The 24,557-nt window shown below is 45.6% G+C and overlaps 1 protein-coding gene across 7 annotated transcripts in view; it reads left to right on the forward strand.

Annotated features, from left to right (window-relative positions):
- Nucleotides 1-23,958, forward strand: part of TLE1 (TLE family member 1, transcriptional corepressor) — an 85,693-nt gene extending 61,735 nt beyond the window's left edge. For all 7 annotated transcript variants that reach the window (XM_087444431.1, XM_087444432.1, XM_087444434.1 and 4 more), the window contains exons 14-20: nucleotides 861-937; nucleotides 15,197-15,446; nucleotides 17,150-17,397; nucleotides 20,575-20,722; nucleotides 22,097-22,247; nucleotides 23,135-23,211; nucleotides 23,352-23,958. In XM_087444431.1, the coding sequence (XP_087300557.1) occupies nucleotides 861-937; nucleotides 15,197-15,446; nucleotides 17,150-17,397; nucleotides 20,575-20,722; nucleotides 22,097-22,247; nucleotides 23,135-23,211; nucleotides 23,352-23,459 (1,059 nt within the window). In that variant the 3' untranslated portion in view covers nucleotides 23,460-23,958. The remainder of the gene's footprint in view (nucleotides 1-860; nucleotides 938-15,196; nucleotides 15,447-17,149; nucleotides 17,398-20,574; nucleotides 20,723-22,096; nucleotides 22,248-23,134; nucleotides 23,212-23,351) is intronic.
- The last annotated feature ends 599 nt before the right edge of the window (nucleotides 23,959-24,557 follow it).

Consider the following 24,557-nt stretch of genomic DNA (forward strand, 5'->3'; position numbering starts at 1 on the left):
GTGAAGGGTAAAATTGACTGGAACCCGTGATTGCATCAGGAAAACGGGATAGATTATAAGCCATAGCAAAGAAAAATTTGTTACTCGTTTTTCTTGGCTGTTTGCAGTGTGTCACATGCATTTCTCTCCTCTCCCCTCTTCGAATAGCATTGTCTCCAGTAACTTGGGGTGATACTACAGTTCACTGTTCTTGCCTTATGTTGCACTGGTAGGAAAGGCTGTGCAGTGGAGGGCAAGATAGTTGACAGCAAAGTGGGCAGCTGAGGGCCTAGATGCCATCATTAGGGTACACACAATTGTGTATGAATCCTTAAGCATTAACTTAGACCAGTGGTGTGTCACTGGGGGCGATTTTGCCCCTGGGATCTTTGGTAATACCTGGAGACACTTTGATTGTCACAACTGGAGGGTGCTATTGTCACTTAGAGGGTAGAGGCCAGAAATGCTGCTGAATGTCTGCCATGCCCAGGACAGCCCCCAACAAAGAGCTGTCTGGCCCGGAACCTTGACAGTGCCGAGGGTGAGAAATGCTGCCTCAGTCAGCATACCGCCTCTGTCCGTGTTTGGGCAAGGCAGAACATCCCGAGTCCACGGGCCGTGTTTACTGTGGAAAGCTGGTTCTCAGTGCACAGATAGATCATACTTCACCTCACCTCCCCTAACAAGAAGTATGTTTTGTGGTATTTAGAGGTGGTTCTGTTACTTCTTGCATTATAATTTTTCTTTTGAATAATGCCAGCGCGTATGACTGTTTCTGTTGCTTTGGGGATCTGTGAGTTTCCAGTGACGAGTCTTTAGAGATGTTCTCAAAGTGCCTGCCCTGCGTACACGGAGTCTGCGATGCCTTGTTTTGTTTCCAGGTTGGGTTTGATCCTCCTCCTCACATGAGAGTACCTACGATCCCTCCAAACCTGGCAGGAATCCCTGGGGGGAAACCGTAAGTACCTGTGACTCTTTGGTTTTGTTTTAAAGGCGGTTACTTAGTCATGGGTGTTAGCAGACTAGAATTCCAAAGGGAGCACAGGCTTGGGGTTTCCAAGGAGATTTCTAGTGTCTTTTCCTGAGGTGTGTTAACACTTTCTATAAATAGGCACCTTGTAGGTGTCATGCCTCTGTCTTCTCGCTGTGGATGATTTCATGCGTTTAGTTATTTCTGGAGAGAAGCTGTTGGAGACGGGGATGAGAAGGAAGGCCAGAACCGGGGGTGGTTGGCCCTCTCACTTGACCCTTCTTCCGAAAGCTGCTCTGCTTTGCCTTTTGGGTAGAGGGTAGCTGCTGGAGTTTTTCACCAGGACTGTGCTGTGGACGGCAAGCTGTCCTGGACTCGTGAATTCTCCGAAATTTGAAATGTGTTGTCTCTTTACCCAGCTCAGTGCCACCTGTTCCTTATTTTGGTGGAAACGAGGCTTGTGTGGGGGTAGGCTCTGTTGGATACCAGCTTCCGAGGTCCATCCCCAAGTGAAGTTTAGATGAGTGCCTTACTCAGAGAGGTCCAGAATTACAAAACACAAAGTGACTTTGTGGGGAAGCAAGAGAGATACTTTAAAGGGCAAAAGAGCCTTCAGAATTTGACAAAGCCTGTTGGTTTTCCAGGGTCACTTAAAATCTTCCAGGGTCACTTAAAATCACTTACTTTCCATAATGTTAGTAATCAGAAACATGCTTTCAAAGAATTCCTAAAGTTCTTAATTTTTGTATAAAGCAAAATTGAAATATGAGGGTCTGTCAACTTCTCAGCAAGTACTCTGCCTGTGGGATAGAAGATGGCAGAAAGCCTTTTCCAATTTTGACTTTTCTAAATGGAGGTATGGGTCATAGGCCTTCCATTTATTCTGTTCTACCCTCTACCTTCATGTGATTGCTTTCAACTTTTATTTATACGCCCGTTGCGTATTGTGTTGTTGCATTATTTTGAGTGTCCACTCAAGTACCCGGTCATCCTTGTGTGGTTTTTGATTGGAGCCTTGTTTCAAATAAACCAGTAGCATGAGGAAACATGGAACTCTTTACCCCATCATCTGCTTTTAGGAAAGCAGATTCCCATCGCTCCACTTTTCATGCACTATAATGTCTGTTGTACCATAATTTGATTCATGATGAAATGAAGCCTCTGTCTACACTAGGAACTAGTAGAGATGTTAAGGATTTAAGGTGACATATAGGCCCAGGGAAGAGCAGGATTTGGGAGTGTTGCAAAGCTTACTTAGCTGGTTAAATACCCATGAATTGTTATCTTGTGTGTTTTCTTGGGCTTGCCCCCTGCTTCCCATCTGGAATGCCCCAGGGCACTTCAGGGTTTTTCTTTTTTTTTTTTTTTTAATTAATTAATTAATTTATTTATTTAAATTTTTTGTTTATTGCAGTAACATTGGTTTATAACATTGTAAAAATTTCAGGTGTACATCATTGTACATCTATTTCTGCATAGATTACATCATGTTCACCACCAAAATACTAATTACAGCCCATCACCACACACATGTACCGAATTATCCCTTTCACCCTCCTCCCTCCCCCCTTCCCCTCTGGTAACCACCAATCCAATCTCTGTCCCTATGTGTTTGTTTATTGTTGTTATTATCTACTACTTAATGAAGGAAATCATACGGTATTTGACCTTCTCCCTCTGACTTATTTCACTTTGCATTATACCCTCAATGCCCATCCATGATGTCACAAATGGCTGGATTTCATCGTTTCTTATGGCTGAGTAGTATTCCATTGTGTATATATACCACATCTTCTTTATCCATTCGTCGCTTGATGGGCGCTTAGGTTGCTTCCAAGTCTTGGCTATTGTGAATAACGCTGCAATGAACACATGGGTGCATGTACCTTTACAAATTGGTGTTTTCAAGTTCTTTGGATAAATACCCAGCAGTGGGATAGCTGGATCATATGGTAGTTCTAGCCTTGATTTTTTGAGGAATCTCCATACTGTTTTCCATAGTGGCTGCACCAGTTTGCACTCCCACCAGCAGTGTATGAGAGTTCCCTTCTCTCCACATCCTCTCCAACACATGTTGTTTCCTGTCTTGTTAATTATAGCCATTCTGACGGGCGTCAGGTGATATCTCATTGTAGTTTTGATTTGCATTTCCCTGATAGTTAGTGATTTTGAACATCTTTTCATGTGTCTGTTGGCCATCTGTATATCATCTTTGGAGAAATGTCTGTTCAGGTCTTTTGCCCATTTTTTAATTGGGTTGGTAGTTTTTTTGTTGGTAAGATGCATGAGTTCTTTATATATTTTGGAGATTAAGCCCTTATCAGAAGCATGGTTTGCAAATATCTTCTCCCAATTGTTAGGTTGTCTTTTCGTTTTCTTGATGGTTTCCTTTGCTGTGCAGAAGCTTTTTAGTTTGATGTAGTCCCATTTGTTTATTTTTTCTATTGCTTCTCTTGCCCGGTCGGTCAGACGTGGTGTTTGAAAAGATGTTGCTAAGACTGATGTCGAAGAGCGTACTGCCTATGTTTTCTTCTAGAAGTTTTACAGTTTCAGGTCTTACATGCAAGTCTTTAATCCATTTATCTTGTGTGTTTTCTTGGGCGTGCCCCCTGCTTCCCGTCTGGAATGCCCCAGGGCACTTCAGGGTTTTTCTTATATGTGGTTACTGGCAGTGTAGCTGTTGTGTGTTCTCCTGACCGATCAGTGGATAAAGGGCAAACGAGAAGTGTTGTGATAAAAGGCAATAATTGATAGTAACTGGTGAATCTTTGGGGAAATAATAGGCAAAGAAGGCTGAGTTCACCTGACCATTAGGGAAAGCCAGTTTCAAGTGTCAGAGGTACCGGGGTGTGCCCCGCTGCCAAGACCCCACCTTGAATATGGGCTGTGAAGCAGATGGGGGGAAGGTGGGCAGAGCGATGAGCTACAGCGCTGGTCTCGAGGGACAGTTAATGCAGACCCAGTTCCTTACAATTGCCGTTGCATGTGTGTTTGTATGTGTTGTGTATGTTAATAATGTGATTAGCCACAAAGTACTGGTGTCATGCCCATTAGAGCTAAAATGTTCATGTCCTTGGCTTGCGAGCACCTTGGATTTGTGTTTACAGCTGTGTTAACCAGGATACGCTGTGCCCGGGGACAAGGACACTGGGCACAGAGGCAAAGGAGAGACTCACATATGAGGTGCTTTTCTCCCCTTGGTCATAAGGGCTGTTGGCTTCTGGGTCGGAGTGGTCACTGCTGTCTAAAACAGTTAAAATATATTTTTTAGGATTCTCTTTCAAGTTTGAGGTGCGCCATATTGTGTGAGGAAGATGGAATTAATTAATGTCAGAGGGTAAAATGAACTTCCCCGTTGTCGCCAGGGTCTGGGCTACAGTCTTACTCCCCGTACTACTCTGTTAATTAGTATGAGAGGACTTCCTGTCCGTATCGTTTAGTGAGGTAACACTGCCTCAGGCAGTGCTTCTCAAACCATCTATGACGACAGACTAGTTTTTTCCCCAGTGTGACAAAGATTAGTCCTCTTGTTACATACAACACAGATGAATGGGGGGAAAAAGATACAAAATACAAGTCCCAGTGTTTTTTTTACGAGAGTCAGCAGTCGTGAACTGACTCTGAAGCTGCTGTGTGCGAGTTTCTCTGCACTCACTGTCGAGGCGTGGTCCTCTCGCTGCGGACAGCTGCGAGCCTTTGTAGCCCGCGTGGACAGCGTCGGTCTGAGGCACGGAAAGGAATGGTGACAAACCAGGATGTCCAGGGTAGGGTGGACAAGGTGGTAAAGGTTTTGCAAGTATCATTCTCTGAGAAATGCCAGTCAAAATGATATTTGGGTAGGGTGATTGGATGGGACTCCTGGATGTTTCTGAGCGAGAAGTGTGTCAGGCTTTGTGGTAGGTGATGGGCATGCTCCAGGAAAGAGAGTGCTCGTCTTCCCTGCTTTGGGAGGCCTACTGATGTGGTGGAAACGTTGAAGGAACAGTAATCCTGGAGTTAAATTTATGTAAGTGCTTGTTACTGTGAAGGCAGAGCAGTGGGTCATAGGCCACCGTGTGGACTGACCAGAATCAGGACGGAAAGGGCTTCCTTTGAGTGAGGCAGATACACTGACAGCCGGAGCACGTGCAGGAAGGAGTAAGCCCACAGGGCGGAGGGGGCAGAAAGGGTGGGCCGTTGCAGGTAGAGGGGACAGAGGGGACAGCGTGCATAGAGAGGGGACTTGAGGGATTCATGTGCAAATGGATGAGTGCCTCCTAAGAGTGGGGCAGCCAGAAGAGTTCAGTAGAGGCTGGAGGGACCTTAAAAGTGCCTCTAGGGACCGGCCCCGTGGCTTAGCGGTTAAGCGCGCACTCTGCTACTGGCGGCCCGGGTTCGGATCCCGGGCACGCACCGACACACCGCTTGTCCAGCCATGCTGAGGCCGTGTCCCACATACAGCAGCTAGAGGGATGTGCAGCTATGACCTACAACTATTTACTGGGGCTTTGGGGAGAAAAAGGGAAAAAAAAGGAGGAGGATTGGCAATAGATGTTAGCTCAGGGCTGGTCTGCCTCAGCAAAAAGAGGAGGATTGGCATGGATGTTAGCTCAGGGCTGATCTTCCTCACAAAAAAAAAAAAAAGAAAAAAAAAGTGTCTCTAGTATATAAATGCTCATCTGTGGCTCAAGTCTCCTGCGATAGCCTCGCCACATGGCCGTGCGCCTCTGACTGAGCGTGTTAGTGACAGGGACTCACTGCTGCCCCGAGCAATCCATTTCCCTGGCTGTGTGAAAACCCTTCCAGCCTTTGAGCTGAAATCTGTCTCCCTGAGACTTTCACCCATCAATCCTGCTTCTTTCCTACCCCCTGAGACCACACAGTGTGCTGCTAATCTATCATCCTCATGACAGCCCTGCAGATGCTGCAGACCACCATCTTGCCACGAGGCCTCTCTTCTGGCTGACTAGGTCCATTGCTTCAGCCCTGTCTTGTGGGATGTGATTTCAGGTGCCCCCACCATCTGCTCACTACAATCTAGACAGTCACCTCCCTCCTGTCCTCTCTTCCACAGATTTCATCCAGACCTGCTGCATAGCCATAGGGGACCCTGTGGGAGCTCACAGCCTAGTGATAGAGAGACAACATTAATCAAGTAATCACAAAAATAAATGTATAATTATAATTGAGATAAGAGCTATGGTAGAGAGGAACACTTCAGTGAAAGCATGTGATGGGCTGATCCCATCTGGGATGATCAAGGAAGGATTCTCAGAAGTGTTTTCTGAGCTGCATTAACCCTTAGGGGCAGAGCATAAACCTCTAGGTGGAGGAACCAGCATATGGAAAGGCCCTGTGGCCTTAAGTGGTTTTTATCAAAGTGGACTAGAGCAGGATGACTCACATTGCCACTATTCTGTACTTGTTTTTGGTGTTAAAGTGATCTAAGATTGCAGTAGGGTTTCCCAACCAGCCAGGTCATTTTCCCTCTCTCCCACACCAGTCTCTTCTAACCTGTCTGTCTTTGTTAAAGGCGTTGTCCCCATTCTCTCTGACATCTGAACCCCAACGTTAGCCTTTGATTCTTCTTGTTTAACTCCCATTTTTACCTAGTCTTCTTCTTTGTTAAAATCCTCACTTATTTTATATTCTCTTTTGTCAATAAGATGCTAGATGAGTTTTCCCCTTTTTAAAGTATTTCTCTGATCTGGTCCGTTTCTTACTCGGAGATATTCAAAAGTAGCATGTAAGCTCCTAATGTGGCATTCAGGGCGGGCTGGGAACATCACCCCAGCCTGCTTTTCCAGCCTCAGGTCCTGTGTTCTTTGTGTCTTGTGCTCTGGCCAAATGGGATCACCCCCTGTTCCCTGAAGATTCCCCCTCCTCCTCCTACCTGGACCAATCTTCCTTCTCATGAGTTTTCATCTCTTCCTGTGGAAGTCTTTTCTGTCCTTCAAAGACCACTTCAGTTGCTCCCTTCTTCGTGAAGCCTTTGCTGATGCCTTCCCATCGTGATCTCTCTCCAGTGGCACCTTATAATGTCTTGTGACAATTTTCACACTTTGGCCTTGAGTTACAGTCGTGTGTACATGTCATATTTCTACCTGCTTCTTCCCCACTAGAACTGAAGCTTCTGAAGTCCCCTTGTCCCCTTGAGCACAGCTACCCAGTAAACAAATGTTTGCTGCGTTGACTGGGAGGGGATCGAGCGCCCAGGATTTCGTAAGACCCTGTGATTCATCCTTTCCAAAGGAGAGTCGCATTTCGCATTTGAGAGTTAAGTAGTGCTGGTTTATAAACGGTCACCTTGACTGTGTTTCCAAACCCTCAAGGCCAGATTTAATTGGTATTGTTTGGTCAGCTTAACTTGAACTCCTGTTTAGTTTTAGGAAATTTATTCCCCTGAGCTCTGTGGAGATCACTGGTAAGAGAACTGCTGAACTTTAGTCAGGCTGGCATCTCTTTGTCATGCTTCACGCCCCTCCCCCCGAGATGTGTTTCTGGCCCTGTAGCGCTGCTTCTCTCCCCATAAATACTCGGGGGCTGTGCTCTACCTGCCTCGTCCAGTCGTGCCTACAGGTCAGTAATAACTCAGACTAATAATAGTTTGGCATAAGGTTCCAGCTTAGTTCCAGATTTCTTCACCCTGTGTTTTAATGCTAGACATGTAATTGAGACATCTTCCACCCACTTGTTTAGTGTTTAAATAAATCTTTAAAGTACCTTTTAGGAGTTGGAGCCTAAAGGGAAAAGAAAATCTTACCTACATTTGGGGTAAAATTGCCTCTTAGGAAAACATGTGTTGCAGCAGTGAATAGAGGCCATCCTGGCTTCTAGCCAAGAAGACATGTCAGTGGACAGAGCTACCCCCCTGCCGCCTCCTACCACCCACTTTTCCCGTTTCTGGTCTTGCTTCTGGTCCTTCTGTTGACCATATCTAGATTCAGCAGCCAGCTTATTTAGTGGAATTAATTTTGAAAATTAATTTAGTCCTCTTTTTACTTGCTATGATATTTGGGTGTTTTTTGTCTATTAAATGCTAAAAGAAACATGCTGGTTTTCTGCCTTATCGTCACCCTGTGCGTTTAACTTCTGTTTTTCTACCCTTTAATGATCTGTAGCTGATTTCTTGCGATTATATTGAGGTGTGAGGCCCCTTCTTGTGATGTGAATTATGTTCAGCCACTGGACAGTTGTCCCCCTCTCTTCACCTCTTCAGACGTGGCTCTCGGCGTGTCAGGTACAGGTGTAGTTTGTATATTTCTTGCTCGGATAATATTCTTGTTTGCCTACAGTGGTTGGTTCCTTTGCTGGGATTTTTTAATTGAGGTGTGAAATGGCTGTTTTTTAACCTTCTCTTTGTCTTACTTTTCGTCCAGGAGTCTCTTGGTTTGTATCTGTCCTGAATAGGAGGAGCCTTGGTGCTGCCCCAGTGCATTTACAAATTTGGAAATGTTGAATTGATGAGGGAGTAGGGCCAGAACTCAAAATCATAAATGCTGACTTGGGCCAGAGAGAACCTCCTAGTTTATCAACTAGGCCATCTCTTCTTGTTTTCTCTGTCTAGTCATGTTCTTTTTCATACCCATTTTAAGAAGTTGTGCATTTGCCTTTTAAAAAAATAAGGATAGCAGTGTATTCAACTGAATAAGGAAACAAACAAAAAGTTTCCCATCTTAATGCTTTGAAGTCCCCAACTTGTGATTTAATTGTTACTAAAGCCCTCCGTCCATGTAGAAATTCTGTCTTCAGGCAGGGTGGAGATTGCACCCTGACCTGCAAATTTGCTATTTGGGAGGATGCCAGGATAGCAGACTAAAAATCCTGTGAAAGAAGTAAAGGATTTTATAGATGTTATGGGTTAGATGTGCCAGACCTTGAAAAATATTAAAGGTAAATCTTGTTATATTGGCAAAGAAGGAGATTTTACCCTAAGTAGATGTATTATATACTTGAGGACCTATTTTTTCCCTGAAATCTTAGAATAATAATGGCTCTGATTTTATTATGATCCCACATCACACCACCCCCCCGCCCCCAGCCACCACCTTCACTATACTAGTTCTTGAGGCTAAGAGCATCTTCCAGAATCATAGCTAACAGTACTCTCATCTCTCTTAGAATGAGCCAGATGCCCCAGCCCTCAAAGCCTCCTGTGCCCAGGGCTCCATAACGAAGCACACAGAGGATGTCGACATGCCTGGTGTTCTCTTTTGTGTAGGGCAGGCGTCTCCATCCTGATGAGCCCACATCCTCCCTCTTGGGGAGAGAATGTCAAAGGTAGTGTCGATGTGGAAGCTAAGGTAAAGGTTAGAGCCCTACTTTGGTAGTTGGCCTGAACTGGCCTTGAATCCTGGGTGGGGCCAGTTATCTCTTCTGCACAGCTTCCCCTCCTCCCTAAATACACAGTGAGGGCGTGTGAGCTTCCCCCTGTGACATGGGAACCCAAGGTTGAATCTATACTGTGCTTCCTACTTTTCTGGAAGTACTTTCCCACGTCACTTCATTTACCTCAGCAGTCGTGTATAGGGCACATTGTAAAAGTAGGGCAGCGAGGCCCAAAAGAGTTACATGTGGTCCCCACATCTTACTGGTGACTAAACTGAAACTCCGACCTGTGTCTCCTCACTTCTTTTACTTGACTTGCTGCTCTTCATTGGCCAGACACAGGATCGGGCTTGTCGCCTGTGACCTGTGGCTGCTTCTGCTACAGCTCGCTCTGGAGGGCCCCGCATCCACGGGGGTTGCGGGCGTAGGGAAGGACTGTGGGTATCCATCCTTTACTGTAGTTGCTTTCCTTGCCTTTTGTTTTGGTCCACATCAGCTCTGTAGCTCCTGCTTCCCCGCCTTGGGAAAGTGGATTCCATCTCTTAACCGATGTTTGGTACTGCCGGAAATTCTTTGGGAAAAGTTGGCTGGCATAACCCTGGGGTCAGCGGACTCTCCACCTTCTTGTAGCTGACTTTCCTCGCCGGGGCAACCTTTCATGCCTCAATTTATAAGTGATTAGGCAGCAATAAATGACTTGGGGTGTTCAGCTCATTTACTGAAGGCCAGAGTATTCAGTATGCTGAATAGTGTGTATGCTAGCTGGAGAAGTCTTCCCTCCTGGCCTTGAACTCTGGAATGAGACAGACAGAAATGCAGATGTGTGCAGTAGCCCACAGTGTGATACATGCCAGAGTGGAGATGTACAGGATGAGCAGGATCCTGGAAAAGAATCACCCTGCCTGGGGAGGTTGTGGCAGGCCCAGGGAGGGAGGAAGTGACCAAGCTTAGGAGGGGGCGGTGCTGTCCTAGGCGGGAGGGAGCAGTTTGTGCACAACTTGGAGATGTGACAGCCTGTGATATTTTAGGGGACTGGCCTGTTGTTCCTGTGGCTGGGAGTTTAGGATATGGGAAGGTGACATGAAGTGAGGCTCATCGACACTAGATTGTGAAGCGCTTGGGAGCCCTAAAGAGCTTGAAGAGCAAGTGAAGGTTTTGACAAGATCAGATATTTTTGGATACCTGTTAATACAGCAAGAAGTTCTACATCAAGAGTGCCGAGTCTGCAGGCAGCGGGGTCTTGGCCGCAGCCATTGTCTCCAGGGTCCGTGGTTCTTCATTACTGTTTACTGGATCCTGCCACTGCCGTTCCTGTCTATTTCCAGTAAACCAACAACTCTGTAAACACCTGTTTTCCTTTGGCCGCAGGACACAGCATAGTTTTATTAACAGGAGCCAGTCTGCTCGGGAAAAACAACCTGCTTCCCCGGGACGCAGTCTTGTTTTCTAGTCCGAGGTCCCGGCGGGGACTCTTTCCTTTGAGTTCTTCACTCTGCCGTGTGCCCAAGAAATGAGGAGTCCCCTGCTCAAATGTTTGATTTCCTTCAGTTTTTAAGTCTGTGATGTCCAGTGGGTTTTATTCTTTTCAATTCTACAACCCGAGTTAAGAATTAGATCCTGCTCTGCAGGTGCCTGATTGAGAAAGCTGGGTGGGGGCTGGGGCTCAGTTCTCGGAGGCTTCCTTGGTTGGAGTGGGGGCCAGCAGTGTGGCCCCTGAGGGCTCCAGGGACTGGTTCTTTCTGCCCTGCAGTGTGCCCATGGTCCTATCCAGATGTCCTCCTCTCGCCTTTGCCCAGTGCTGTCTCCCCACCATCACCTGTTAGGATTTGTGGATTTCCTGATTTTCCTTGCCTGCTCCTGACACCATGGTTTCCTGACTGCCACCCTGCACCTTCCTCCCTTTCCGCTTTCCTGGCCTTCACGCTTGTCCCCTGCTTGAGATAAGGGCCCTTGATTCAGCAGATCCTCACTTTCCTCTTTTTAAGTCGTGGCTATTTAATGTTGATGCTGTTGTTTCCTGAAGGCCCCTGCACATGTTGAGCTCGGTGTTAAGGGTTTTGCAGCTTTATCTCTTTTAATCCTTACAACTCCCCCTGCGACCCTAATATTTTATTATTATTTCTATCCTGTGGCTCAGGAGACAGACACACCCTAGGCCATGGGGAGCTAGACCAGTGAGAAAGACCAGTCAGTGAGGCCGGTGAGGGGGCCTCTGTGTCTCAGGTCCCTTAACGCCAGAGTCTGGGCTCTCAACCTGGCTGTGGCCCCAGACTCCTGTGTTCTTTGGTCAGGACCCCTCCTCTCAACCTTATCTTGAATAAACAAATAAATTTAAGCTTTTAAAATTGATGCATACATATGGAAAAGTGCACGAATCACGTGTATACCCCAATGGCTTTCACCAAGAGTGCCCACGAAGCCCGGTTGTATCCCTTCCAGTTTGCGAGGGTAACCGCCACTCCCACTTTTAATGCCAAAGATGAATTCTGCCTGTGTTTGAACTTCTATAAATCCATTCATTCCATATGCGTTCTTTCATGGGTGGCCTGTCTCTGAATTCAGACTTGAGAGAGTTGTGAGTGCTCACTCTCTGTTTGTGAACTCGTCTTCCTGGTTGATGTTACTTGTCCTGGTTCCTCAGTCAGGAGAGGAGGCACATTTCCTTCTGAGTTCTCTGTGACTTCATCGTGATGCGCCATCACTGTGGCCTTTTCTCAACGACGTTCCTCTACTTCATGTAGGTAAATGACTAAATCCAGACTCTCGTTTGCTCCACTGGTTTTCCCTCCGGTTGAGCCCTCTTTGGGACGCGTCAGCCCTTTGCGCCGCTCTGCTTTGTTCATTTCATTAGGCTCTCCAGCACAGCGGGCAGCACCAGCTTCCTCCAGGCCCCCTGTGACTGACGTGTTAACATCCATACGGGTTTCCCCTGGGACGGACGAATGTTCACAGCTTCTGGCAGCAGTTTGCTGCACAGTGAATCAATTTTAAATTGCCTCAGTACGATGATCACAGACCTCCTGTGTGGTTTAGAGAAGAGGACACCTGGGAGAGAGGTGGGTGTCTTCCAAAGACGTGCCTACAGCTCTCTGCCTGTATTTTGTGCATCTATTTTAATCTGGAACATTTAACTCTAGAATAAGCAGGGTTCCAACTGCAGCAAGATAAAATTTCCTTCCCCGGAAAAATCTGGAATTGCTAAAAGGGGGCCCAGTGGAAACTTTGCCCACCTTGATTTATGGCAAACTGAGAGAAACCAGTCTTCACAAGTGCCATTATTCTCAGAGCACAGAAAGCTTTGAGAGGCAGTTCTCTCCCCACGTCAACTACTGTTCTTACAGAATATATTCAATTCGATTGTTTTATTTTATGAAAACTCACTGGTCATTTCTCCAGCTTCACCTGGTTATGTGTTCTTTATTTTCAGACCCAAGTCATGGTGTCTGATACCTGGGCCATATAACTTGCTACTGGACCATGAAGAATTCTCCTAGAATCTGAATAGACCAGTTCTGTGGTCTTATCTTCAAGGGCAATGAAATGCTATTTGATTCCACCTCCAGATTTCCTATAATCAATAGCATAGGTTCAGTTAACTGTCATGTGCATGTATTGAAGTATCATGTGGACTGGATACATTACTAAGGACACCAAAGGATACTGTTGGATAAAAAAATAGGAGATTTAGTGGTTGGATGATGTAAGGGCTGTGAGCTATGGTTGTTTTATATGCATATTTATTTCCCAGGACATTCTGTGTGGCTCCCATTATGTGTGCTCAATTATTCGAATTAAGAGTAACATTAAGGATTTGGGCCAAACAGCCATTTAATATTAGTTCGTGGAACCAGTTTGCCAGGAGATAACAGATATCTAAGATTGTGTCCTTTGGTTGGGGGAAGGGGAAGTTCTTTTAAAAGTCTTCATGTATTTGATATTTTGCTTTTATAGAGGGAAAATAATAGTATATATTCTGTTTTCAAGCTTAAGGAAGTAAGTGGGTTTTATGTGCAGGCTAGAAGAAACCTGATATCTTGTATCAGTTTTCAGTTTTGTGCTTCCTAAGTTATTTTACAAAATTTGGGTTACCATTAAAATGAAAATTTAAGTTCTGTATTAATACCCATGGTCTTTAGATCTGTAAAGGGAGTTCAGGTGCCAATGACAAGTTCCAGAAAGGGCCCAGGCTTATCCCAGAGGGTTATGGGAACGAGGAAACTCTGCATAATTCACTTATTGTTTATGTATGTGGACGTGTAGAAAAGATTTAATGTTGAGCTTCTAGATCACCTAGTGATGCTTCAGATAAGAAAAAGGTGAAAGTAGTGGTCTTCAGGTGGCGTGTACATAATTCCATCAGTTTGGATGTAGGGCAGAAATATTAGCACTTCTGTTCCTTCCATCCTCACAAGTGTCTTTTCTTTGTGTGTGTTTTATAATATCTGTAACACATTAATGCTTGGAGCTTAAATAATTAATCATTAGAGAAAAAACATGCTTTAAGATTTTGGTGTAGAAAGAGAAGTGTACACTAGAATTAGGTTTGTTTGTATGTAATGGGAAGAAAACAATAGCTTAAGTAACACAGTAAGTCTGTTTCTCTCTCCTATAGTGTCACCAGGGCCTCTGCATCCTATCTTTCTGTCCCCCCCCCTCAGCAATAGATTTCCATCTTTACAGTCACTTTGTGGCCCAGAGTGCTGCTGGAGCTCCAGTCATCTTGCTCATAGTTCAGGAAGGAGGAAGAGAAGAGGGCAGACACGTCTCCCCTCCCCCTTTTTAATTCTTTTTCTTCCTTAATTAATCAACTTATTTTTAGAGCAGTTTTAGGTTCACAGCAAAATGGAGTAGAAAGTACAGAGAATTTCCGTATCCCCTAGGATCCCCTTTCTTTTAAGTTAAGAACTTGCTCTAAGTGCCGCCCATCAGCTTCTGCTGCATGTCGTTGGTCAGAACGTGGACACACCTGGCTAAAGGGAGCTGGGCAGAGTTGTCTTCTAGCGGGGGCTTTGCTGCTTTACGTAAAACTGGGCTTTGTGGGCAAGGCAGACAGGAGATTGTTGAAGAGGAACTTGAAATCTCTGTCACAAAGCTGTCTGATGTAAGAGGATCTTTTCTATTATTTTTTCTTGGTTATGCAAAACAGTGTTTAAGTCCAAGCCTTAAACTGATCCATTTAGAAAGCTGATTTATTTGTTAGTGTTGAAATATACTGTTTACTGTATGTAATTATTACAAGTTCTTAAGGGCTTCATCTTAAGCATCAAAAATAATCATTTTGGGGGCCAGCCTGGTGGCGCAAGCGGTTAAGTGCGCGTGCTCCGCTGTGGCGGCCCGCGGTTCTCCAGTTCAGATCCTGGGCGCGCACCGACGCACTGCTTGGCAGGCCATGCTGTGGCGGCGTCCCAAATAAAGTAGAGGAAGATGGGCACGGATGTTAGCCCAGGGCCAGTCTTCCTCAGCAAAAAGAGAAGAATTGGCAGATGTTAGCTCAGGGCTGATCTCCTCACACACAAAAAAAATAATAATAATCATTTTAAATTCTACTAAGAAATCATACAATTATACAAGGTACATGGAAGGAGGTATTTTGTGTTAATTTATAAGCATGTTTAGTATTTTATAATGAGATTTGAAGGAATGCTTTATGGAATGGATAAGCACAATTTAAAAATCTTTAAAAATTTAGAAAATATAGTTCAATGTAGTGTCTTTTGGTATACTCTAGACTTGTGCCTATATTTATTTTAAATTTGTTCCATCAGTAAATACTTCAAATTATATTGATTTTAAAAGGAAACCCTAACAAGAGACACTTCCCTATTTTTCGTCTTTCTCATAGCAGAGTGCTGAAGTACTGACTAATTGCTTTATGACAAATGTTTTTCTGTCTTCTCTCCTATCCTTCTCTGTTCTCTCGGATCATCCCGTCTCCGAAAGTGCATACTCCTTCCACGTTACTGCAGACGGTCAGATGCAGCCTGTCCCTTTCCCCCCCGACGCCCTCATTGGACCCGGGATCCCCCGACACGCTCGCCAGATCAACACCCTGAACCACGGGGAGGTGGTGTGCGCGGTGACCATCAGCAACCCCACGAGGCACGTGTACACGGGCGGGAAGGGCTGCGTCAAGGTCTGGGACATCAGCCACCCCGGCAATAAGAGCCCCGTCTCGCAGCTCGACTGTCTGGTGAGTGAACAGGAACCAGAGCACAAGGGTAATTTCTCCCTGGAGACTCAATAAGGAAATAGCTGTCCGGGCCTGGGTTTTATGCCCATTATGAGGAAATGGAAGGCCATTCCGTTTCCTGTGTGTTAGCTATTCAGCTCCCCCCACCCATCTCCCTGAAATGTGAAGGTTTCATTTATTGCTATTTCAGTGGTTAAATCCCAGAGTTGAAGGATTTCTTTTAAAAACTATTTTACAGTAGTTTACAGAAGCTGTCCTTGTTTGAGTGTGTATTCAACAGGGGGTTTCCCATTTAATGGATGAAAGTGCAGCCAGCCCTGGACTCTGAGCCCTGCCATCCACTCAACTTTTAATTTCCCTACAGCCTTCAGATAAATATTGAATAGTAAACATTTGATAATGTGGCATTAAAACCGTTGTGAACAGGGTCTGTGTTTTCAGGGAGACGTGGGAGAGCTGGTTGGGTTTTATTACCTTAACGACAGGAAAGGGTTAATAGATTACAGGGCAACAACACAGGGGTGACGAGAGTGCTCTCCCAAGGCACCTAATCCACCCTCGCCCACGATGTGAGAGTGCCATTTTGCATTTTTCAGGACGTAGAACACGTCGGGACATGTTCCGATCTCTGACCTCTAACCCCAGGGTTTGCAGACCACATACTGTTGGCTGTAAGCAGACTCCGGGCTGCTGGGCTCCTGGTGTGGTGTCCGCCTGCACTTTGCTATCGCAAGTGGTGCGCCAGGCAGGTGGTGAGGACTCCGGAGGGAGTGTTCCCAAAAACAGTGGCGGTATTTTTGAGACGTAGAGGCTTTTTTGGGGTACTGATTGGTTCATTTCTTTAATCAAATAATTTAAAAATATCTCCATGAATGAAACTTAAACGTAGTTAAACAAACTTACACATAGCCCCGTGTTCTGTAGTAATAGGAGTATTTCGTCACACTCATCACCTTTTTTGAAATTACAGGCTTAAAGTTTTCCTAATCTTTGAAAGATAGACCGCGGTTAAAGCATTGTAAAAACTTGGGCTGTATGTGTTTGGGTTGAAGGAGAGCAGTTATTTCTTTCGAGGGAGGAGGGTCATTTTAGGTCCTACCGTTTCAGGTCCCACCTCTCTTTTTAATATGTGTTGGTTTTGATGGAGAGATGCCCTCTGTTATGAATTTTTTTGGCCTTTGGATTGAGAGGCTTGAATATGACAACAGTGTTGTTACAACTTGAGAAAGCAGCCCTGTGAAATTCTTAGACAGGGATTCATCGGGTGAATGAAGACAAGCTTTACGAAAAGAGTTAAGAGTAATGAAAACTAAAACATAGGCAGCAGGTCTGAGTTTCCAAATTGTAAATAATGGAGGGTGATGAGATCAAAAATTCATAAAGTAGCTTTGAAAAGTGGTTTCTTCATAGAGAAGTACGTGTACACCTACCTCACATCTACTGATCATTTCGGTTCCGTCTACTCAACAGGAGATTGGACATCAGGAACACTTATATAAAGTGTCCACACGTGCCTGAGCAACCCTATGAGTTTGTTTTGTTTACAGAACAATCAGATCCCGATCTTTACTACAGAATTCTTGCTTTGTTTGTGTCCATGAGATGCCACTTTTTAAGTCAAAATCCAAGATAGCAGTTAGAGAACATGGCATTGTTACTGCTTGATAATGCATTATAGCAATTGAATTATGTTTATTTCACAGAATAGAGATAACTACATCCGTTCCTGCAAATTGCTCCCTGATGGCTGCACTCTCATAGTGGGAGGGGAAGCCAGTACTCTGTCTATTTGGGACCTGGCGGCCCCTACCCCGCGCATCAAGGCAGAGCTGACGTCCTCGGCCCCCGCCTGCTACGCCCTGGCCATCAGCCCCGACTCCAAGGTCTGCTTCTCGTGCTGCAGCGACGGCAACATCGCTGTGTGGGACCTGCACAACCAGACGCTGGTGAGGTGAGCACAGGTGGTTTTCTAAGGGGGGTTCCCTCCTTGAGTACCTGAGCCAGAAGGCCTCCTCTCACCCCTGCTTCTCTGGTTGCCCCCAGGCTCTCAGCGCACACATTAAGAGCCTGCTGTATGCCAGGCATGGGACTTGGTGTTGGGAGTGCAAAGACAAAACTGGGTCGCTGCCTTTGAGGGGCTTGTGGTCATGCTGCCGTGCTTGAATGTCACCAGACTTTCAGTTACCTCCCTACTGTTCCCATCCGTCCCCTCGTAGAGATGCCACACTTGTTTAAAAAATATTTCTGGGGCGGCATACCATGGACTACGTGGCGGTACGAAGGGTCCTCGGTACTAGATGTTTTTGGCTTTGGCTGGAACCTTGTTTGTGCAAACAGGAACCAACTGATAACGGATAACAGAAAATCAACAAAAGGACATTTGAAGAGGAGAGTCCACGAATTTCACCCACAAAATGGTTTTAAAGTATCTGTGTTTCTCAATAACTAAATAAGCCGCTTCCAGGGGACCTTCCATCCGGAATGAGCCCGGCTTCCTGGAATCTGCCCTCCGAACCGTAGCGACGGCTGTGGTTCTGCCCTCTTTCTGTCTTTCCTTGGCTCCGGCCAGCTCGTTCCCTCGCTGCAGTTGGTGCTCACACCAGAGACAGGAACGTCTTTAAAGAAGAAAGCGCTGATTAAACATCTAGGATAAAACTGGCGTGCGTCTCCCCCTTTTGTTTCACGGTGCATCTTTGCTCTGGAACGCTCTGTTTATGGTGCAGTTTGAGGCTGATGGATTAGTTAGCGGGCTGATGCCTTTCGGGCCCAGGTATCCGAGAGAGGGGACGGACTGTGGAAGTCCTTGCAGCCGCCCACTCTCCCCTCAGACCTCCCCTGTAGAAATCCAGTACGCGTCACCACGCCAGGCTCTGTCCTGCGTGTGGGCGACAGTGTGGCAGTTATTTCCCATTGTCACTCAGTGGGCAGCTCAGAATGAGCCACATGGACAAATGGAGCCAGAGCCTAGGCCTAGCAAGCGGTCATTGCTTTTTCTTTTCTTTTTTTTAAAAAAACTTAATCAATAGCACTTTCAAAATAGTTTTGAGCTCTTTTCAAATATTAATCCATTTAACCCTGATGACGTCTGCACTGCTGTTATCCTGATTTTATAGATGAGGAGCCTGAGGCACAGAGAGGTATAGTTTACTTTGCTTGGTCACATAGTCGGGTGTGATGGAGCTGTGATGGGGCCCAGGCATCCTGCTCTCTGTCCGTGCTCTGAACCCCTGCTCTGTGCTGGCCCCCGGGGAGTCAGGACCTGTGGGATATATGTTTCTGTAACGGGGTTGTGCTTTACAAATCTCTTTCTCAGTTTGGACTTGCCACATGTGGCTCGTGGCTACTCTGTGCGACAGGGCTGTCTAGAGTCTACGGACTCTCTCTGTATCCACTGTGACCCAGCCGTCCTGAACGGTCCTAGCACGTGCTCTCTAGGAGCCCGAGAGTAGCACTCAGGGGCTGGAGGGAGGAGGAGCACCCAGCAAGCACTGAGAGGCAGCCAAGAAAGACACTTGTAGTCAAGGAGTAGAAGTATTCCATGAGTTCTAGAGGGAAAAAGAAGTCAGGGTGAAGTGAAGGGAGGTCACTGGCTTTCAGAATTTAGTGAAGGAGAGCAAAGCAGCACTTTGAAAGGGTGAAGCAGGGACTGCTCTAGGCCTGGTGACCGTGGGGATGTCTTGGGGATAGGCAGGGACGGTTGAGGCACCCTGCATGGTGACACTCGGGGTGGTCTTGGGGTGCTTGCGGGGAGAAGACTAAGACAGAAGTACAGAACAGCTTGTGCAGGAAAGTTTTTTTTTTTTTTTCGGAGGAACATTCACCCTGAGCTAACATCTGTGCCAATCTTCCCCTATTTTGTATGTGGGTTGCCGCCAAAGCATGGCCGCTGATGAGTGGTGTAGGTGTGTGCCCGGGCACCGAACTTGGGCCGCTGAAGCGGAGTGTGCTGAACTTAACCACTAGGCCAGGGGCTGGCCCAAAGATTTTTGAAGTGATGGTTTATATCTTGTCTCAGAATTCAGGGCAACAGTGGTGCTTTTTTCTTCTCTTCCATGCTCTTTAATTCTAAGCTTAGCTTAAAAGTTTGGCTGTCTTGGGAACAACAGGTGAGGGGGCCTAGAGGAAGGACAGGCATGGAAACTCTCCGCTTGGTGTTGAAATTCCCAAGCAGTTCTCTGATGGATCCTGTGTGGTTCACTATAGTGGCTCAACCTCTGAACATCTCTCACCTGTTCTGGTCCCTCTCCTTCCAGCTCCCTCTTGACCCGCAGAACCAAGTCCAGGACCCACCACCCACCAGTCCTGTCATGGCTTACATTGACCCCCTCAGTAAGCCCCGCCTGGTGCCTGGCAGAGCATCTGTGCTCAGCAAATCGCTGTTGGTTGATTGTTCTTGGTGGTATTGTTTGACTGAAGCTCGAGGTTCCCCTTTAAGAAGACAGCCTTGTGCTCAGCTTTGAGGCAGGGTTTTGCTGAGGTACCCGTGGGTCGGCTTCAGCAATTAGCTCTGGCTCTGCTCAGCGCCTCTGAGTCAGGAGGCCTGCATGACCCTTTGTCTCTGGGAGTCCAGATTTCCTAATACAGGGCTCTTTCTAATACAGAAAGCAAGGCTGAGTAAATATGTGAGCTCATTCGTTGTTGGCATGAAGGGTGTCACTGTGTTGATTCACTCATGAACGTGGGAGTGCTCCTGGACCCCGAGCGTGTAATGTAGTGATGCAGACCCGGTGATGAAAGGGCAGGCCTTCATCTTGCTTTAAGGAATACACTGGGGATTTTGTATGTTTGTCCGTTGTTTCTGTTTTAATGCTTAAACACTTTTCTAGACCTGGGAGGAATTTTACCTTCCAGACGGATTTGTAAGAATAGCTGTAGGAGCGTATTTAACTTCTTCTGTGTAGTGACCTAAAATGGCATTCCATTTCTTTGGCACTCGGATCGTGAAAAAAGAAAAAGAAAATCTGCAGGTGCTGTTTCCTCTCCTCCTCAGGGGAAGGTTAGTTTGATTTTCACATCAGCAGACACTGAAGAGATGACACACACACACTGAGTCCAAAACTAACAACACAACAGTGTTTACCTTGAGCTCTGGCAGGAAATCATTATTCAATCTGGTTTGTTTTATCAGGCAATTCCAGGGCCACACAGACGGGGCCAGCTGTATTGACATTTCTAACGATGGCACCAAGCTCTGGACGGGTGGCCTGGACAACACGGTCCGGTCCTGGGACCTGCGCGAAGGGCGACAGCTGCAGCAGCACGACTTCACCTCGCAGGTGATGGGCTCTCCCGATGCGGCGTCTGGGAGCTGGGCTGTGTGTGGCGTCCTCCCCCTCCCCTCCTACCCTGGGAGAGTCGGAGCTAGACAAACAGACCAGGCTTAAATTTGAGGCACCGGTTTAAAAAAAACACAAACAGACAAACAAACACAAAAACCACCCTGAAATGCTTAGAACGGCTTCTAAAATGCTGTAGGTTCAGACTTGTTGTTTTATTTATACATGAGTTCGTTTAAGGAGTTAGTGCTGTGAAGAATATACAGTGTTTGATCTGTTGTATATATTCTTACCGTCTAATGTGGGGGTGAGAGATGATTACATGATTCACATATAAATAGAGCTGGAAAACTATGCGGGGATATCACAAGGAGTAGAGAAAAGTCACAAGAGCTCTGAAAGTTCATTCATTTCCCTCTGTCAGAGAGCTTAAGAAGATGCAGTAGTACCTCAGTGGATACCCATTTTATTACTCATCCCTTAGAGAATGGACTTATGGCTGATTAGATTTACAGAGTTTTGAAATGATATAAAAATGGCAACTTTGTGAATTGTGAAGATTATTTACATGTTGAGTGTCTGAATCTAGATGTGTTGTGGGAAAGACCGTGCCTGCCATTTTAAGTGCTCTCTGATGGTAGAATTGTTCTTTTCATCATTACTTGTTTACTTTCTTTTTTTCTTAATAATAAAAATAATTCCACTCAGAAAAATAGGACAAAAATGGAAAACAACTATACATACTACTAAATTTCATATCCCTGTTAAAATTTTGTTGAGTTTCTTACAGTCTTCCCTTTTCCAGCCCTTTTCCCAATATGAGTAGCATACTATTTTTGGTCTGCCTTTTTTTTTTAAACTTCTTATGGAAATTTTCAAATACAGATCACAGTACAGAGAGTGTTACAGGGTATATGAAAGTACAGAGAATTATACAGTAAACCCCATATGCCCATCAGCCAGCTTTAACAGTTATGAGCACATGAACAGTCTTGTCTCATCTGTCATCCCCGCCCCTAAACACTGGATTACTTTAGAGTAAATCCCAGACATCATCCATAAGTAGTTCAGTTAGTATCTGCAAAAAACAAAGACCCCTTTAAAACACAGGCACACCTGAATACCATTATTATTAAGAATAATTTCTTAATTTCATCACGTGATGTGTGTGTCGCAGTTTTTCCATTTGCTTCATAAAGGATTTTGGCACTTGGCTCATCTGGCCGGTGTCGCTTGTCCTGTAGACTTTACCACTGTCTGGAGTTTGCTAATTACATTCCCATTTTCTTGCTGTTTTCCCCTCTTCCTTGCTGTCTTTTCGCTTCCTAACTTTCTGGGGCAGAATAATCAGTGAGCCTGTCCTCCCTCTCGTAGATCTTCTCCCTGGGATACTGCCCCACTGGGGAGTGGCTGGCCGTGGGCATGGAGAGCAGCAACGTGGAAGTTCTCCACGTGAACAAGCCCGACAAGTACCAGCTACATCTCCACGAGAGCTGCGTGCTGTCCCTCAAATTCGCTTACTGTGGTGAGTCCAGCTGAAGGGACACGGGAGGGTATGAAGGGTTCAAATGGAAAATACTTTGGAAAAAATAGAGTAGAGATCATATCTGGAAAAAAATGTTGTTCTCTGAGCAGCTGGATGCAATAATTCTATTGTCTGAATATGTCCCTCAGAGCATAGTGATGTCTGTTTCAGTCTGTTTTCTTAATTTGAGAAAAGTCAGGAGGCAGTGAATTGCCTAATGCAAGGTTTTGACACGTCTTTGTTTTTAGTGGGGAGAGTCTGGGGTGGGGGACAGTTAGTCCACTCTGAAGAGAGGTGGAGGGGAATTTATAGAAGAATGGGGCAGGAGCAGAGGAAGTTGGTATGGACGGACCAGGATGAGGAACCCACGGTCAGAGAAGGGAATATTTAGCTGCGCCCAGACTGTCACACTGCAACGAGAAGTAGAGGGAAGAAGTTCGTGTGGCGTCGGATATTTGTTCATGAGACTGATGGAGGGATGAGGAGCCATCAGTCATTGAGCGCGTTCTCTGTGCCATAGATTGTGTCTGGCGTTTTACTTAAGTTCGTTGTTCAATCCTTCCTAGTCCCATTCGGCAACTTCATTGATTCACTGTTTGAGGGGACCCACTGTGTGCTGAGTGTGATGCTACCTGTGGCCTGTGGTGTAGCTAGTGGCTAATGGGGCTGACACGGGCCCTGCCACCGCTTTGATGAAACCCAGATCACAGATGGTTCACAGTGGAATCCAGATTTAAAACCTACTCTTTCCTCTCATATCATAGAACAACCCCTTAGGAATGGTAGTTTGTGATTTAAAATGCCCTGAGTTTGATTAAGTCCAAGTAGCTAATAGTATGGTAGGAATTTAAATCTTGTTAAACTACATGTTCCTTTGCTAATTCTAGGTAAGTGGTTTGTGAGTACTGGAAAAGATAACCTCCTCAACGCTTGGCGGACCCCCTATGGAGCTAGTATATTCCAGGTAGGTCAGTGCTCCCTACCTAGAATGACGGTTTGTCCATGGTGTTCCCAATGACACCAGAAATGAGGGTGCCTTGGAGGGAGCAGGGCCCCTGAGTATCTGTTCCACGTTGAACACGTGCCCGTTATTTTCTCTTCCAGTCCAAAGAGTCCTCGTCTGTGCTCAGCTGTGACATCTCTGTGGATGATAAGTACATAGTCACTGGCTCAGGGGACAAGAAGGCTACAGTCTACGAAGTCATCTACTGAAAACATGTGGTTTAACAGTTATAGTTGAATTGGGCCAAAATATTTTGAATTTGTAGAAATAGAAAAGTTGTAACTTTGAAAGAAAAAAAAAATCAAACATGAAAACCTGTTTCCAAACCTTGACACAAAACTACTTTGAGTCTACAAAGAGGAGGCGATGAGTCCATCAACAGAAGGTCAGCTATCTACCTAGACCAAGCGGAGCACCGAGGCCAGGTGGACAGAGGGGCCAGGGGCGGTAGGTTTGAGGAACAGAGGGAGCCTGCTGCCCCGGGCAGAGCCCGTGCTTTTCTTTCCGTGTGATCTGCCGAGATTACCTTTCTGTTCCTCGAGGTTCCCCTCAACATCCGTCCTTGGTAGAGCAGTGGTGTCTCCAATGAACTTGTTTCCTGGTTTTGCATCTTGTGAAATGTTTTTTTGTATTTTTGTTGAAGGTTAAACATTTGTATAAATTGTAAATATATTTGGTTTATTACAGTAAAGGCTTTAGTACCAATAAGTGGTTTTCCTTTTCCTCCTTTATTATTTTCGTCAACACTTGGGGATCCTTGATGTGGGCTTGATAAGCAAATTCCAAACATTAGAGGAAGTTTTAAAATGCACTTCTTATTTTATAAATATATTTGGTCCTGGCCTTCCGCTGCACCGGAACCTAATCGACACTCCTGAGTTATGGGAAGACTAGGGGTAGTGAGTAATTGAAGGTTTATTGATGTTGGGAAGCTAAAATAAGTTCAAGATTCATTCTTCTGTTAAAATACTTTTGTGATTTGAGGTCACAAATTAAAGCTCTGCTTTTTCTTGGTGATTAATTGGGAGACAGAATATTCCTTTCTCCAGGAAAGCCCAGCATTTTCAAATATATCTTCTCTCCCCTCACAAGCTTCGCATTTCAAGAATTGTAGGTGACTTGGGGTCAGTGTTAAGACTGATGATATTCACAAAGCTTTGGAGTTCATTAACCTGTGAAAGAAAGGTGGAATGTCAGCTGGTTTTGTCTCGTTAACTCTTATTTGATCTATTCTATTAATTGACGTAAGCCAACCACACCACGCCCCCTTCTTCTGCCTGCAGCTACAGCCGTTGCTCCGTCGTTAT

The sequence above is a fragment of the Ceratotherium simum genome, chromosome 20 (assembly GCF_057802395.1).
Source record: "Ceratotherium simum simum isolate JZ-2026a chromosome 20, ASM5780239v1, whole genome shotgun sequence".
NCBI lineage: Eukaryota > Metazoa > Chordata > Mammalia > Perissodactyla > Rhinocerotidae > Ceratotherium > Ceratotherium simum.